This window comes from Pinus tabuliformis, chromosome 1_2 (assembly GCF_031772625.1).
Source record: "Pinus tabuliformis cultivar Carrire ecotype Pingquan chromosome 1_2, CPIR1, whole genome shotgun sequence".
NCBI lineage: Eukaryota > Viridiplantae > Streptophyta > Pinopsida > Pinales > Pinaceae > Pinus > Pinus tabuliformis.
The window spans coordinates 757712275-757727434 of record NC_142298.1 but is presented as its reverse complement, the minus strand read 5'-3'; the positions used below and the strand labels follow the sequence as shown (position 1 = coordinate 757727434).

Sequence of the window (15160 nt, the reverse complement as noted above, 5' to 3'; positions counted from 1 at the left end):
GAATTCTAAAGTTGTTGAATGCATTGTAGAACTATACTTGTTTGAATATCTTCTAGGGTTTGCAATATATTATAGTATAGTATGTCATATCTCTGGAAGAACATTCATCTTGATAGTACCCATCCAAAGAACAAAGATTTCAGAGATTTGCGAGAACTTGCGATTGTGATTACTCACTATAATCACCATCGAAACTTCAAAGACATATGAGATTTTTTCTGCCTGTAATGCGGATACTTTCCACGCCTATATATAGTAGTTAGTCTTGTATATAAGCCGACATAAGTGAGGGAACCGATGTGACTTCCTTTTGAGCCGACATGACTGTGATTTATCTTGTTTAGAGGCCGACTTCATCAAGAATGATGATGCTTGTCTTGGAGGGCTGATCTAGACACCAGGTTGACTCATATACATTCTATATATGCTCGAGAAGAGCTCTTCAACATTTTCTTTGACTCTTTGACTTTCCTATAGCACTTCAACACGTGCTAGACCTATGCAATGAGCAAGAAACTCATTTTATAATTTACAAAAATAATATTTCTTTTCTTTTACAAGTACAAAGATCAAAATTATATTTATGAAGACCAAACCTAGTTACACTTTCTTCAACACTCCCTCTTAACTAGGGAGGTATTCATAACGGTACTTGGTCATTCTCAATTTGAAAAATTTCTCATAAGAAGAATCGGATTGGTAACCCATCTATATAGCATCATAGTAACCAACATTGTTTCCACAGCAAGGCCTTGACTAACATCTCTATCTCTCATCAAATCAGAATGTTCGCAAGACCAATGACTATAGACACCTTCATCATTGTCTATCAAGGTACATACCCACCCGGGTGTTCACTGAGTATGACCTTCTAGGACTATTCTTATCTTGGGTTCCCATCCCTCAAAGAATATCAATCCTCTTACCTATTGTTGTCTTGGATGCCCAACACATCCTCAAAGAGCATCGGATGCCAAATGATTACCCAATCCTCCATTATTTCTTCCAAAGTGAAGATAAGAAGGTCGTGTCTATCTCTCCCTCTCAACTGGGGAAGATATGCCCATTCCTTGAAGGAATGTACCCAAGCTCCTTCTGACCAGGAACTTGTCCAAGTTCTCTCTTAATCAGGGACTTGTCAGAGCTCCCTCTTAGCTAGGGACTCCCCTATACATCAGCAACTTCTTCTTTGTGGGTCCTTCAGCTGCTTGATCAACTTCTCTCCTTGATGTCATGAAATTCAGTTGAGCTTCTTCCTTGTAAGGCAACAACCATTGATCACTTTCCTCCTTAGTTCGTCATGTCATTCCTTTCTTCATGGAAAGTGGCCTTCTTCATATCTAGAACCTTCATCATATGGCTACTTCTTCCTCATCGTGTTTCTTTCAAGTGTTCCCATCCACCACATGAATACTATTTGTACTTGTACTTTCAATTCTTGTTCTAGTAGCCCTGCATGAACTCATCCAGATATTATTCAAGAAATCATAACATTAAATCAAATCGTACATTTCGAGATGGATCTTCATCATGACATCTTCCTGTAGGTACCAGCATCTTGTATACATGTTGACACATCTCCCAAAGATATCTATTGTCAAGAGTCTTCATCTTTTCCATCAGAGTCTTCATATCTTTCCAGGATATTTTCTAGTCAAGTCTTCTTGATCTTTTGGATGTTGATCGACTTCATCAAGGTTGCATATCTCACGATCTCTTCCTTCCTCACACATTCCATTCCCAGAAGCTTTCAATCAGAGTTTCTTAAATGTAGTCAACCACCCCATACTTCATATGAGGACATTTTATGTTGATTTCATCTAGTGTGACTTATGTCTTCCAACATCCTTTCAGAGGAGGATATTCTTTTTCCTTGATCATGCTTCTCAAGATAGAAGTAATGATCCATGTTACCTGCAACCATACGACATGACATTATAATATTAAACACAAGCATGCATACCTCATTTTACCTTTAGGTCATCTAGGCTTCTTCCAGCAGCTTCCTTGATTGAAAAGGTCTTCAATCCCTTGATCTGCTTCTTTTCTTATGTCATCATCATTCATGAATTCCACAAGTTGGAGTTTTTGATGAAACACTTGCTTTCTTTCTAGATTAGTGAACCCTCTGATGAGGATTCCATCAAAGAATCTTGAGGATCTTATATATCCCCATCTGGCAGATGTTTTCTTTTTTACTTGATGTATGATGAGCCTTGTCCTGGATGACTTCTTTCTTTCCTGCAATGTCTAATGAGGTTCCCAAGAGCTATATCCTTCATGTTTGACTGCCATGGATTTAGTCCTTCATGATTCCCATGGTGATGTCACGAGCTCTTGTTTCTAATGCTTCCATGATGCCATGATGCATCTAATTATCATGGCCATATCTATAACAGAAGCTTATGGTAAGACCCTTTTGTGAGGGATACCATTTCAATCATAGTAGAGATTTGTTACTCCCTCGTTCCTTGGCCCTTTTCTTCATCTTCCTCCATCTATCCGGTGATATGAGCTTCCATAATCTTTCCATAATCTTAGTTATACTATTCTGTCTTGTTTGAGGACCAAACTATTCTTTCCTTTTTGCACATGTTTGTGTCTTTTATCCTTCAATACTTTTGACATCAGCTGGTCTTTCTCTATCTAGCATAGAGACCACAAATTGTTGAATGAGGTAACCTTCTTGTTCATGGATATTTGTTACCTTGCCTATCAGTTAGAACAATGATGATTATCTTATTATCATCTTTCCTAGATCTCCCAATTGAAATCTCATGAAGACATTCCTTCATTCTTTGATACCTTCAATTTTGTGTAGATCAGGTCGCATAAGTGATGTGACCTTCTTCATTGCACCTTCAGAGAATGAGTTTATCATATACATCTCTTTGATGTCTCCAATATTGCTATATGAAGGGATCTTTCATAAGTATCCCTTTCCATGAATTCAGAGGAGACCTTTTGATATGTTCAATGACTCCAGCTACTTAGAGGGCTATGTCTATCCTCCTTCTTCATGCAAGGAATCTTTGATGACCCATCCAACCTATAGATCTTCTTGTAATTATGAAGTCATTTTACCAAATTGATTAATGAAAATACTTACTTGAGATGTGAAGATAAAATCTTCACCTTGATCTTGCTGGAAGTAGTTGAAGAAGATGCATTAGAGCTTCCTCTTAAATGATCTTTCAAATGAGAAAGCCTTTTCCTCAATAGAAATTGGTTGCTCCTTTTGATGACGATGATTCGTTGCTTCCTTGGATGATCTTCTTCTAGGACAAGGAGATGATCCTTGCTTGTGTGAAAGTTCCTTAAACCCGGGAATTCTTACTGCAGCACTGATGATATTTCTCCTAATTGTTAGATTTACATGAACAAGTTATTTGCAGTTTCCTACGGCAAACATCGAAATACATACATTGCAACCTACACCAATTAAATTATATGTCGAAACAAGAAACTGAACAATAGAGAAAGATACACGCAAATGACAGTTGTTTTTGGACAAATGTCCCCAAAAAACACAATAAGAGAAAACCAGTGCAGCAAATCTAAGGGTTTTTATTATTAAGATGAAGTATTTCTGAATACAACTACTGGATGCATTCCCGACAAACCAATTACAAAGAAAATCACTTAGCAGAAGAAATTGGTAAGATTACCTCACTCTACACTGCAAGTCTCAGCTGATCCGACAGCTAAACTGCAAGTTCCCCAGCTATTTCTGCACTGCCCCTACGTCAGCCTCTAAGGCCTTGCATCAACTCAACTGGGAATCGATTTGCCTTCAAAATCATTTTCCAACCCTCCCGGCTCAGCAACATCAGCTTCCTCAGCAAACTCGGACTTCTGCGCTGGAAGCTACTGCGCTGCTCTGTGTGGGGTCTGCGTGAGCCCTTCCTGGCTCTGCGTCACCCTCTCTGGCCTATGCATTGCCTCCTTCGTGTGTCTCTTTGCCTCTCTGCTAAGTATTCTTGGCTCCAGAGAAGATCCTCCAGCCAAAACTCCCTTTGCCCATCTCTGTGTGATCACTACAAATCATTGCACTACCTCTAGCTTCAGCAATTCGATCTGACTAATCAACTCTCTGTGTGTTTTCCAAATGACCCTCAAGCTTCCTTAAATGATATCCTTGTTGACATTCAACGGCCCAGATTAGAATTTGATCAATGGCTAAGATCATTTTTGCTTGATCCTCGTCTTCTTCTAGAAGTTACACCCATAGTTAGATTAATACCCATTAATTATTTTATTTTCCTAAGTTTATACTTGAGTCCCATTAAAAATAATTAATTATTTTAATAACACTGTCTCCGAGTGGAATTTCCCAAAACGCTTTATGGGGTCTTTGGAATACATGTGTCCAAGCCCCCTTGCAAAATTTGAGACTTAAAGCACATCCAATGCTGCCAGAAATCAACAACTTGATTTATAACCTTGAAGATAATAACAATACCTGCTTGCCTTTAATATGTTTTGCCTTCATTTGGTGGTGTCAATCAGGATTGCTGCTAGGGTTTCAACCTGTTCCAAAATGATGTGATCTTTGATTTTGAGGTCATTTGCTTTGTAGACATCTTGATGAGGATCTTGGTGGCCTTTTGATGATGACTATGGAGATAAAAGCTTCTTGTTGTTGTAGACTGTCTCCTTGATTATATAGACAAAAACCCTTGTTGTGGTAGAATGCTTGTTGTAGATTAATCCTTCAATCTTGACAAAGCCCTTCAACTTGCTTTGATGCCCTTCTTGAAGTTGATCCTTGAGTGTCTCTTTTTGTTACCCTTCCTTTGACTTTAGCACCTTAGCTCTGATACCATGTTGAAGAATCTAGGGCAGTTAGAGTTAATGAGATTCTTCTTGCATGATAAATATTTGTGAGTTATTTAACTTTACTTCTTAGCACAATCTTCACTTGTCATTATTATTAGAGTGTCTTCTTAGTTCATCAAATAGCTATCAAAAACAAAGAGACAAGAACACACGATGTTGGCTTTCTTCCAGGGCCAAAACCTCTCCCTCTTGGAGAGGAAAACCTACACAAAATTCTTCTTATAGAGATTCCAATTGACGAATACCAAGACCATGACCCTTGACCTATTAGAGTGTCTTCTTAGTTCATCAAATAGCTATCAAAAACAAAGAGACAAGAACACACAATGTTGGCTTTCTTCCAGGGCCAAAACCTCTCCCTCTTGGAGAGGAAAACCCGAACAAAATTCTTCTTATAGAGATTCCAATTGACGAATACCAAGACCATGACCCTTGACCTATTATGCCACTCCAAGACTAAGACATTGATCCTCTTCTTACTACTGAGATAACACTGAGGCCATTACTGCACCACCAAGATCTTCATTACTGCTGCAACACTATTGTTGCACCTTCACTGAGATCATAACCGTGTGACTGTGTCTCCATTAAGATTGAGACCATATCTATGCTAAGATCATGACTGCACCTTCGAGACAGAGTGTGTTACTATGAAACCTTCTCATCATAATTCTGCCGAGACTGTAACTTCATCTAGAGAGTAAGCCGAGAGAGTGTCACTTCATGATTCTCCTCTTTTCAAATATGTCGAGACTGTAACTGTATCTAGAGAGTAGGCCGAGAGAGTGTCACTTCATGATCCTCCTCTTTTCAAATATGCCGAGACTGTAGTGTTGCTTTTGTGATCACTGAGACAGGGAGGAGGCCAAAATTATATTCCTTAAGACAGTGAGGAGACTGGGAACATTCATCTTGATAGTACCCATTTGAAGAACAGAGATTTCAGAGATTTGCAAGATCTTGAGATTGTGATTACTCACTGTAATCACCACCGAAACTTCAAAGACATCTGAGATTTTGTCTGCCTGTAATGCAGATACTTTCCATGCCTATATATATAGTAGTTAGTCTTGTATATAAGCCGACATAAGTGAGGGAACTGATGTGACTTCCTTTTGAGCCGACATGACTGTGATTTATCTTGTTTGGAGGCCGACTTCATCAAGAGTGATGATGCTTGTCTTGGAGGGCTGATCTAGACACTAGGTTGATTCATATATATTTTATATATGCTCAAGAAGAGCTCTTCAACATTTTTTTTGACTCTTTGACTTTCCTATAGCACTTCAACACGTGCTAGACCTATGCAATGAGCAAGAAACTCATTTTATAATTTAAAAAAATAATATTTCTTTTCTTTAACAAGTACAAAGATCAAAATTATATTGATGAAGACCGAAACTAGTTACACTTTCTTCAACATTGCGTATGTTGATACTCTTCTTATGAGAACTTTTCAAAGGAAGTATTGTCCATGTACCAATGGTCAATTATGAATACCTCCCTAGTTAAGAGGGAATGTTGAAAGTTGTAACTAGTGTCAATCTTCATAATTGTATTTGCCTCATGACATGATGTAATTATATTTGTACTTGTCATATTTTTGTAAAAGAAAATTATTTATTTGAAGAATGGGTTTCTTGCCCATGGTCATTGGTCCTAGGTCCAGCACCCATTGAGTGCTCTAGGGTTTTGTCTTGAGTCAAAGTCAAAGTCATGATGTAAAAGACCCATTGGGGCTCATGTAACAAAAAAAAGAAATATTATTTATGTAAAGAAAAGTCTAGAATAAACCACCAAGATCAGGTCGGCCAACCCTTCATGTCGGCCTAGTGGAGGCCCATCCAACACTCAAAGAATCCTATATAAAGGGAGGAACTTGACCTCCATTTGACACACACTGCGCATATGATCTCTTATATTTGATCTGTGGCTAGAAAAGAAAAGGAGAAGTGTGAAGTCTTTGGGAGAAAGGGTGAAGACCAGTGAAGAAGTGGAGGATGTCATACATCTTGTTTTTGCTCTCTTGTGTGAATTTTTTGTGGAAACTAGCCTTTCCACGGGTCTAAATCTTGCACAAACTAGCAATAGAATTTGTCGAAGGAGCAAATCTCTTGGTTGGGTGGCTCACCTGGTCTTAGTGTGTTGGTCTTGGGTCTATGGTCTTGGAAGTCTTCTTTGAATTGATTCTATAAGAACTTCTTTGGGTTTCCCCCCATTGAGGGGTTTTGCCCTAGCTTGGAGCCTATCTTTTGTGACCTATTATTGCATTTGTGATCTTCTTGTTTGGCATTTGTCTTGATGATGTACAGAGCATAATAATAATGATGAGGAACTAATATAATATTCACAAGAACTTGTCAAAGTATAAGAGAAATCAAGCTAAGAAACCTAAACTATATGTTGTCCTAGATTTCTCAATAGGCAGATCAGAAGAGCAAGTTGTTGGATTAAATTGGAAGGCTTGACTTGGAGGGCTTGACCAGGTTTGACCATAAGATCTATTGAAGGTTATTTTGACCTAGTTGTTGACTAGAGGTCTAGGTGTGTCTCTTGTTGAATAGAAGAAGAATTTCTCCATTGAAAAGGTTGTTGGATTTTTCCACTAAGTGGGTTTTCCCGGGGTAAATCATGTACTCTCTTTGTGCATCGTATCTTTACTGTTCTACTACTTTTATATGGTTGAATTTTTGAAGTATAATTGTTTAAGTACAATTAAAAGTAATTATCAGATTTCTGAAATATTGTGTTAGTATCTATTGCACTTGAAAAATTAACATCAAAGAGATTGACCAAGATGATGGTGAACCAAGACTAGTTAATGTATCGTGGGTCAAAGGCGCCAACCAAAATCATGGTGACTAGCTGATGCTAAAGATGCACCATGTGTCACGAGTATCAACCAGGATAATGATGAGGATACACCATAGGTAAGTGGTACTAACTGGAATTATGGTAACTTGTTGATGTTGTTGATTTACCATGTGTCGCAGTTGTTGACCAAATTATGGTAATTGGATGATGTTGATGTTGATGTTGATGATGCTAATGGTGAATTGTTATAACCTTTTCTTATAAAAAATTATCAACAAGAGAACATCTGATAGTCATTATGAATACCTCCCTAGCTAAGAGGGAGTGTTGAATTTTGTAGCTATGACCGGTCTTCATAATTAATATTTTTGACCCTTGATTGTTGAATTATATTAGACATGTTCTTCATGTCATTTTATATTAGCCCTTGAAAATATATAATGTAATACATGTGCTTCATGTCGACTTCAAAATTTTGAATTTCAAATATTAATGTCTTGGCTCCAAAACATAAAGTCGACCCTCAAAGAAGTCAGGTCAGCTTGCCCCTATCATCACACCTATTCGGCCTCCAAGACAAGTAGAAGATTCGACCTCCTCCAAAAGGAAACTTGATCATCTTTAACAGAGAGAGAATTCGGACGATCTGGGGCAATACACTGGACGGATCTGAGGCACAATAATGGACGAGTCTGAGGCAAGACAAAAAGGCAGATCTGAGACAGAACAAAGGGAGGATCTAAGGCAGAACAAAGAGATCTAAGACTTATCTAAAGGGCAATTGACCAAGTGTGACCAGGGTTGTGTTTGACTTTATGTTGACTTGATGTATCTTTGTTGAACTTAATGATTTCTCTAAGAAAAGGTTGTTGGTTTTTCTCCCATGTGGGTTTTCCCAAGGTAAATGCTTGTGTTCTTGATTTGGTTCTCTTTATGATCCTAATGTCTATTGTTGAAGATATTTTATGTAATTGCTTAATGATTAATGTGAATATGAAAAAATCTAAAGTGAATGTTGTTGATTTTGGGTAGCATCGGATGTGCTCTAGCCACGAAATTTGGTGGAGAGGCTAAGGCGCATGATATCTCCAAGACCCATAAATCGTTTCGAGAAATTCCACCCGGATGAAGAGATATTAAAATAATTAATATTTTTAATGGGTTCCTAAGTCTAAACTTAGGAAAATAGAAATATTAATGGGTATTAATATAATATGGGTGAGAAAGTTCTAAGTGACGAGGATCAAGCCAGTTCTAATCTTAGCCATTGATTAGGGACTTAATCTCGGTCATTGAATCGTCAACAAGAAAAGTATAAGACGAGGCTTGAGGGTCAATTGGAGATAAACCAAAAGATATCAATCAGCTCGATTTTCTGGTGCGAGGTTTGCTGAGGAAATCGAGCAAGTGATTAGTTGCAATGAGGGACAGTTCAGCAAGAGGCTGAAGAATACATAGCAAAGAGGCAGGGAAGTGTCGGAAGAGATAGCGCAGGCCTAGGAGGGCTGACGCATACATCGTAGGAGCCAACACAGAGGACGCAGAGGCCATAGGAGCCAGCGCAGAGGACGTAGAGGGTCATAGAGGATGACATAGAAACCGTAGAGGTTGACGCAGAGGACGCAAAGGCTGACGCAGAAGTCGTAGAGGGCTTCAGAGGTAGTGTTGGGAGATTTTGTGGGACAGACTGGGAGCAGATCAACTGAAGCAGAGCCGAGAGAGGGTGACGCAGTTCCTGAAGGGTAACACAGTTCTAGAGCAGTACTTGGAGCAGTTTTCGCTGAGCAGCACAAGGAATACCTGGAGTTACTATGGGATTGATCATCTGGTTGTTGATGTACCAGAATATCTGTCTCCGGATAGAGGTACTACTGCCGAGGATATAATCTATTGGGTGAGCCATTTCTGGCACCCTAGCTGTATTCAGAGATTTGCTTAGTAATAAAACCCTCATATATGTTGCAACGGTTTTCCCGAATTGGGTTTTTCCTGGGACAATTGTCCAAAAATAACGGTGTCCCTTGTGTTATTGTTGCTGTTTACTTTAGTGCATGATCTATATATTTGTGAAAGCTGAAATAGTGTTTACTTCGATGTTTATGCAATTAAATAACTTGTCAATGTAAAGAACAAGTAGGAGATTGTAAACCAGTAATTGCAGTAGGGGTTTCTGATGTGTTAGATTCAGGAATTTTCACAAATGCCATTAGAAGTAATTATCAGATAGAAGACCTACGAAAAATCAACACCAGCCTCGCACTTCTTTCCTGTTCTTTCTCTGTGTGCATCCAGACCTCCCTCCTCAGCGCATGAGAATGTGATTAGAGAATGCTCTCCTTCCCACTCAGCCACAATGGGTCTGCCCATTCTGAGTAGTCTACACGGACCAACCACTCGACAACGCAGCCCATACGCTCATTAAACTCTTGCCCTTTTCTTGCTTGTAGTTTTTGTCCAAAAGACACATGGGCCTTTACTTCATTTTTCCAGCTGAATTTAATACACAGTCAGCCCATTAAAACCACTCAATCAGCCCATGACTGATATTTAAAATAACCAATTTCCTCAAGCAATGGAATCCACGTCCCTCTCTCAGCCATTTAATTTATGGTTACGTAATCACAAGGAAATGTTTACAAGGGGAATTAACCCACAGGGGATGTCACATCCCTGATATGCATTTTTGTGAGATATCATAATCTTGTTTTGTATACACTTATATTTACCTCAAGCAATGAAGACCATCAACCAACATCTGCCAAAACATACTAAATGACCACCAGCTGTCAACCCTGATATGTTTTTTTGTGAAATATCATAATCCTGTTTTGTATACACTTATATTTACCTCAAACAATGAAGACCATCAACCAACATCTGCCAAAACATATTATTCAAAATTGAATTAAAAATGCATTCACAGAAACAGCTAATTTTAGGTACAGTTGATCGGAGTTACCATTGCGAAGCTCGCCGGAAATAAAAATGATGGTATGGCTTCCACAAAGACTCTGTATAGTAGTAATCAAATCAGGAACAACGTCCTCATTATAGACAACATCTGAACCAAGGACTGAAAAGAAACAATTAAATGTCAAATGCACTTCATAGAACATATGAACCAACATCTAAAAAGAAACAATGAAAATGTCAGAAAGAGGTGTTATGTAGAAAAATGCTTGAAACACTAAAAAGTTAAAGAAGCATGCTTAGTGGCATTGCATGAAAATTAAAATCCAAACAGCAACCTCTATGGCCAATTTAGAAAATAAAATACAATGGACACAAGTTCGATCCTAGTTAACAAATAGAGTTTCTTTCGGACCAATTCTGTAGATCTACCCTTTTATTTATGAATAAGAAGTTTGGTTTAGATTGCTTGCAATTTTGCTTGGTGAATAATTCAATAATTCATAAAGTGTTTTTCAAGCAAGAGCTAAATTAAATAGTGTTGGTTCCTTTTAGGATTGTGTTCAAACTTCAACTTGATGCTCTTTGTGGATCTTGATTATGACCTGTAGTTATGGGAAATGGATTGGCTCTTTATAATTTATAGAGAATGATCTTATTATAATTTTACTTTATCATTAGTCATAGCCCAACAGCACAAGCTAAAGATATTTCTGGAATATGGCATGGCAAGCAAAAGATTGCATTCCTCCTGTGACTAGGGTTTACCGTAGCCACTGCGAACAGACATCTGCAGATTGCTGCTGTGCATGAAACAGCCTGTAGATTAGCCTAATCCCATGCCTGGACAACAGCAATCTGTAAGAGCGACAATCATGGGAAACTCGCCCATCCAGATAGATCCAAAGGAACTATTCTCATCTGAGATCATAGCATTCAAATTGCTGGTTAACACTTCGAACATGTCCAATGGATCTCGGCCTGTGCACGACAGAATTCTCAAGCTGCTCAACTCCATCCCCCAGCTGGTTCTCCAGTCCCCAGATCCACGAAAAAAGCACTCAATCTATCCAAACAAGCTCTAATCGGAAAGTTTACAAGCCTCCAATCTAGCCTGAGGACCATGGAAATGTGGATGGCAAAGCATTAGCTTCCCCAGATAAAAGGCCAAGCAACTCTATTTACTTCTGGCCAAGGGTATTTTGTGTTTTTACTTCAAAGTAGCGAGGATAGATATATGAATTTTTGCTCTGGTCCTTACTTCATTGGATCTCAGGAAATGTCCCTTTAAAGACAACTTATCAGCCAATTACCATGTTACCACAAAGTTTGTCACTTAAGAATGCAAGGTTTTCACTTGATGGCAAATTACTGGAACATATAAAGAGTTAAAACTGTCACCTTAGTTTCATTTTCCCACACTCTAGATGATCATAAGTCACCATAAGAGAGGCTTCACTAAGTCTATCCTTTCATGTGATAGTTTCAACCAATGTTTTATGATGAGAGGGGGCTAAGATAAAAGCTTGACTGTGAAAATGATAAGACAGTTTTAGAATGGTTCGCTGCCTATGACAATTTTCCCACAAAGTCTTTGGCTGAAAGTATATTGGTGTAAATGGTTAATCAATCTTCAATGTTTATATATTCAAGATTCCAATCATTTTGGATCAGAGTTACAACAATGTATGGCTTTGCAAAGTTTCAGATAAATATACACCAGTTGTCCTAAGATATATTTCCAGCTATACAAAACAATGACTAAGAGTTTTAGTCAACCGATATTATAATGCTGCCTTTCAAATGATATTAACAGCTGTAACAAATTCCTGAATGCAAATTGAATTACAAGCACGTATGCAATGATATCTCAGCTCAGGATAGTCCCCTTTTCAGCATGTTCACGGGTACATTACAGCTGGGCACAAAGTATAGAATTTCAAGGTAAAACTCCAGCAATAACAAACATTTATCCATGCACAAATCTGTCTCTTACAAGCTGTTCCAGAATGGTTGGTGTAACAGATTTATACATCAATATGTAGTCTGGCATATTTGATCTTAAATGAGGCATGCAACCAAAACTTGAGGACAGATTTGAATAAAAATATTCTCAAGTAAAATTCTAGATATTTAGGACAAGTAAAGGTGAGTTTAAAGAGATTTTTTATGAGGCCATAAGGTGCTACCAATGCCTCATCCTTCACTTGGGCACCTGGGATCTAAACAAATCCGCGAAAGAAGCTCTAATAAAAAGTTCTTTAACGAAGATATTCCGCACGAAGTTCTTCTCATATAACTTCAGCAATAATATATCATTTATTCATGCACAAATATGTCTCTAACAAGCTGTTCCAGAATGGTTTATCAACTTTATCTAACATATTTATACAGCAATACATAGCCTGTTTTATTTGATGTTAAATGAGACATACAAGCAGACCTTGAGAAGATCTGAATAAACATCTCCTTCAGTGAAATTTCAGATCTGTCGGGCAAGCAAAGGTGAGTTCAAAGAGATTTTTATGTGGCTGTAAGGCGCTACCAATGCCTTATTCCTCACTTGAGCCCCATGGGGTCTAAACAAATCCCTGAGGGACGCCACTCTAATAAAAAGGCAAGGGTTCTTTTGGCTGTAGGTTGCAAGTTGAAATTACCCCTCTTAATCCTTTGAAATACCCAGAAATTTCTTACAACAAATCTTACTAGAGTAGAAAAGATCATGGATTATGATGGTTTGAATCCATCATGAAACGAGAAAATATTTCTTTCATAATACATAAAGAGAAATACATCAATAATACCACTTCAAATTGTTAATCTTCTTATGAACCTAGCATCACGCAATCCATTGGCCTGGCAGATTACAGGTCTACTGAATGAATGCACAGCTAGGTTCTTAACATTAATTAGCACAAGAAAAAACATAACCAACGGAGTCTGCCCAATCAAATCAGTGCTTCATTAAAAAAAAAATCAGAATCTACTAGGGCTCCCATCCTGGGATAATGGCCCAACTGTGGAAATTACATGTACAACCGGATCTGATCCAACTGATCAAGCCCTCCCTGGCTGATCTGGATCTTGTTGCTGCCATGTTCCTCAGACCCAACACAGTAGAGTATCACACTCCTCACTGAGATGCATCTCAATCTTGTGTTACTATATGATGCACCTTCTCCGTCTCCTCAGCCCTGCTTTTATAACTTTACATTGAGCAAAATCCCTAACCCTAATCTCCAAAGTGATTGACGACCAAGATTAGATCTCGTCTCACTTGAGATCAAAGGCTGAAATTAAAACATTATCACTAAAGTAGATACTTTACATTTTCTAATGTTTCTTTAGCTCAATTAGCCAACATAATAATTATGTGTTTTTCCTTAGTTAAAACTTACGCTAAGTTACAAATGCAACTTGCTCACACTAGAGCAAGTGTCTGATATCTTGGGCAACTTCTGCATACCTAGACACTTAGACGTGTGCCAAAAAGTACCTGCACGAGCTACAAACATCAACACAAATGACAAATTCTTATAAACAAGTACAATATCACCCGAATTTCATTGCCTCATAATCGTTGAAGAAGAGATTTTCAGCATGAAGGAGCTTACAAAATAGATAGCATCCTCCTCTACAACACCTTGCCAAAGCATCTAGCTTGAAAGAAAATTACAATGCAAAATGATACCCAAGAGCTCAAGTGTTCATTCCTCCAACAACCATTTCAATTGGGAAGGGTTTCTTTAAATAAGAGAAGAGCCAATCTCTGATGAAATAAAATAACAATATTTTTCTAACTAACTAAAAATAAATTGATAAAATGTTGATGGCGGTGGCACAGACATAACAGCTAATTTCTAAAAGCTAGATGAGTGGATCGAATGGATCAAGCAATGCCTAAGTCTCTCTCTAGAGGTCGATTTCATCAAAAATAGTTGTTCTACAATTAATTCAGCCCATGTGCACATAATAGGCAAGGAGTACAAGCTGCCAACTCCAAGTATCCCATCAATCCAAGTATGAAGCTGCCATGTATTTTTTGCTATCCCATCATGGCTGTAACACTTAGTCAACTTGCTATTTTTGACAACGTGGCTCAATTGTCAAGCCAAACTTGCTGGTCAAACTCTCTAACAGCTATTCAATGGTCAAAGAGTCAACCAAGTGAGCATGCATGTGTCCACAAAGTGGTGAAGATGGTTACTAGCTGTCCATGAACAAGTACGTCATCTTTCTCATGTTAAAATACAATAAAATTAATAAATTTTTACATCCATGTGTGTGCTCAATGATGTGTGCCTCACTTGTATGAAGTTGCCATGTGTTATTTTGTAATGTTCCTAGGTAGGAATGTAAGTGATATTAAGCAAATAAACTGTGCAGCAACATATAAAAAATAAAACACACATCAAACATCCATGAAAACGCTGCCAATAAGGAACTGCTGAGCCATATTATTAAAAATCTGCAGGCTAGATAAAATATGAAATGGAATGGTGCACCTGGAGACCAACCCCAGGGGGGAAAATAGCTGAGTTGAAGGCTGCCCAGCTTCTGCACCACTCTGCACTGCGCTGCCCCAGTAAACTGTTGC

The 15160-nt window shown here is 38.2% G+C and overlaps 1 protein-coding gene across 3 annotated transcripts in view; it reads right to left on the bottom strand.

Moving 5' to 3' along the window:
* Window positions 1-15160, bottom strand: part of LOC149208003 (S-adenosyl-L-methionine-dependent methyltransferases superfamily protein) — an 88947-nt gene that overhangs the window by 29994 nt on the left and 43793 nt on the right. For 2 of the 3 annotated variants that reach the window (XM_089395901.1, XM_089395903.1), the window contains exon 4: window positions 10613-10726. The exons of the other annotated variant lie outside the window; for it this stretch is intronic. In XM_089395901.1, coding sequence (XP_089252027.1) covers window positions 10613-10726 — 114 coding nt within the window. The remainder of the gene's footprint in view (window positions 1-10612; window positions 10727-15160) is intronic. 3 annotated transcript variants of the gene reach the window in all.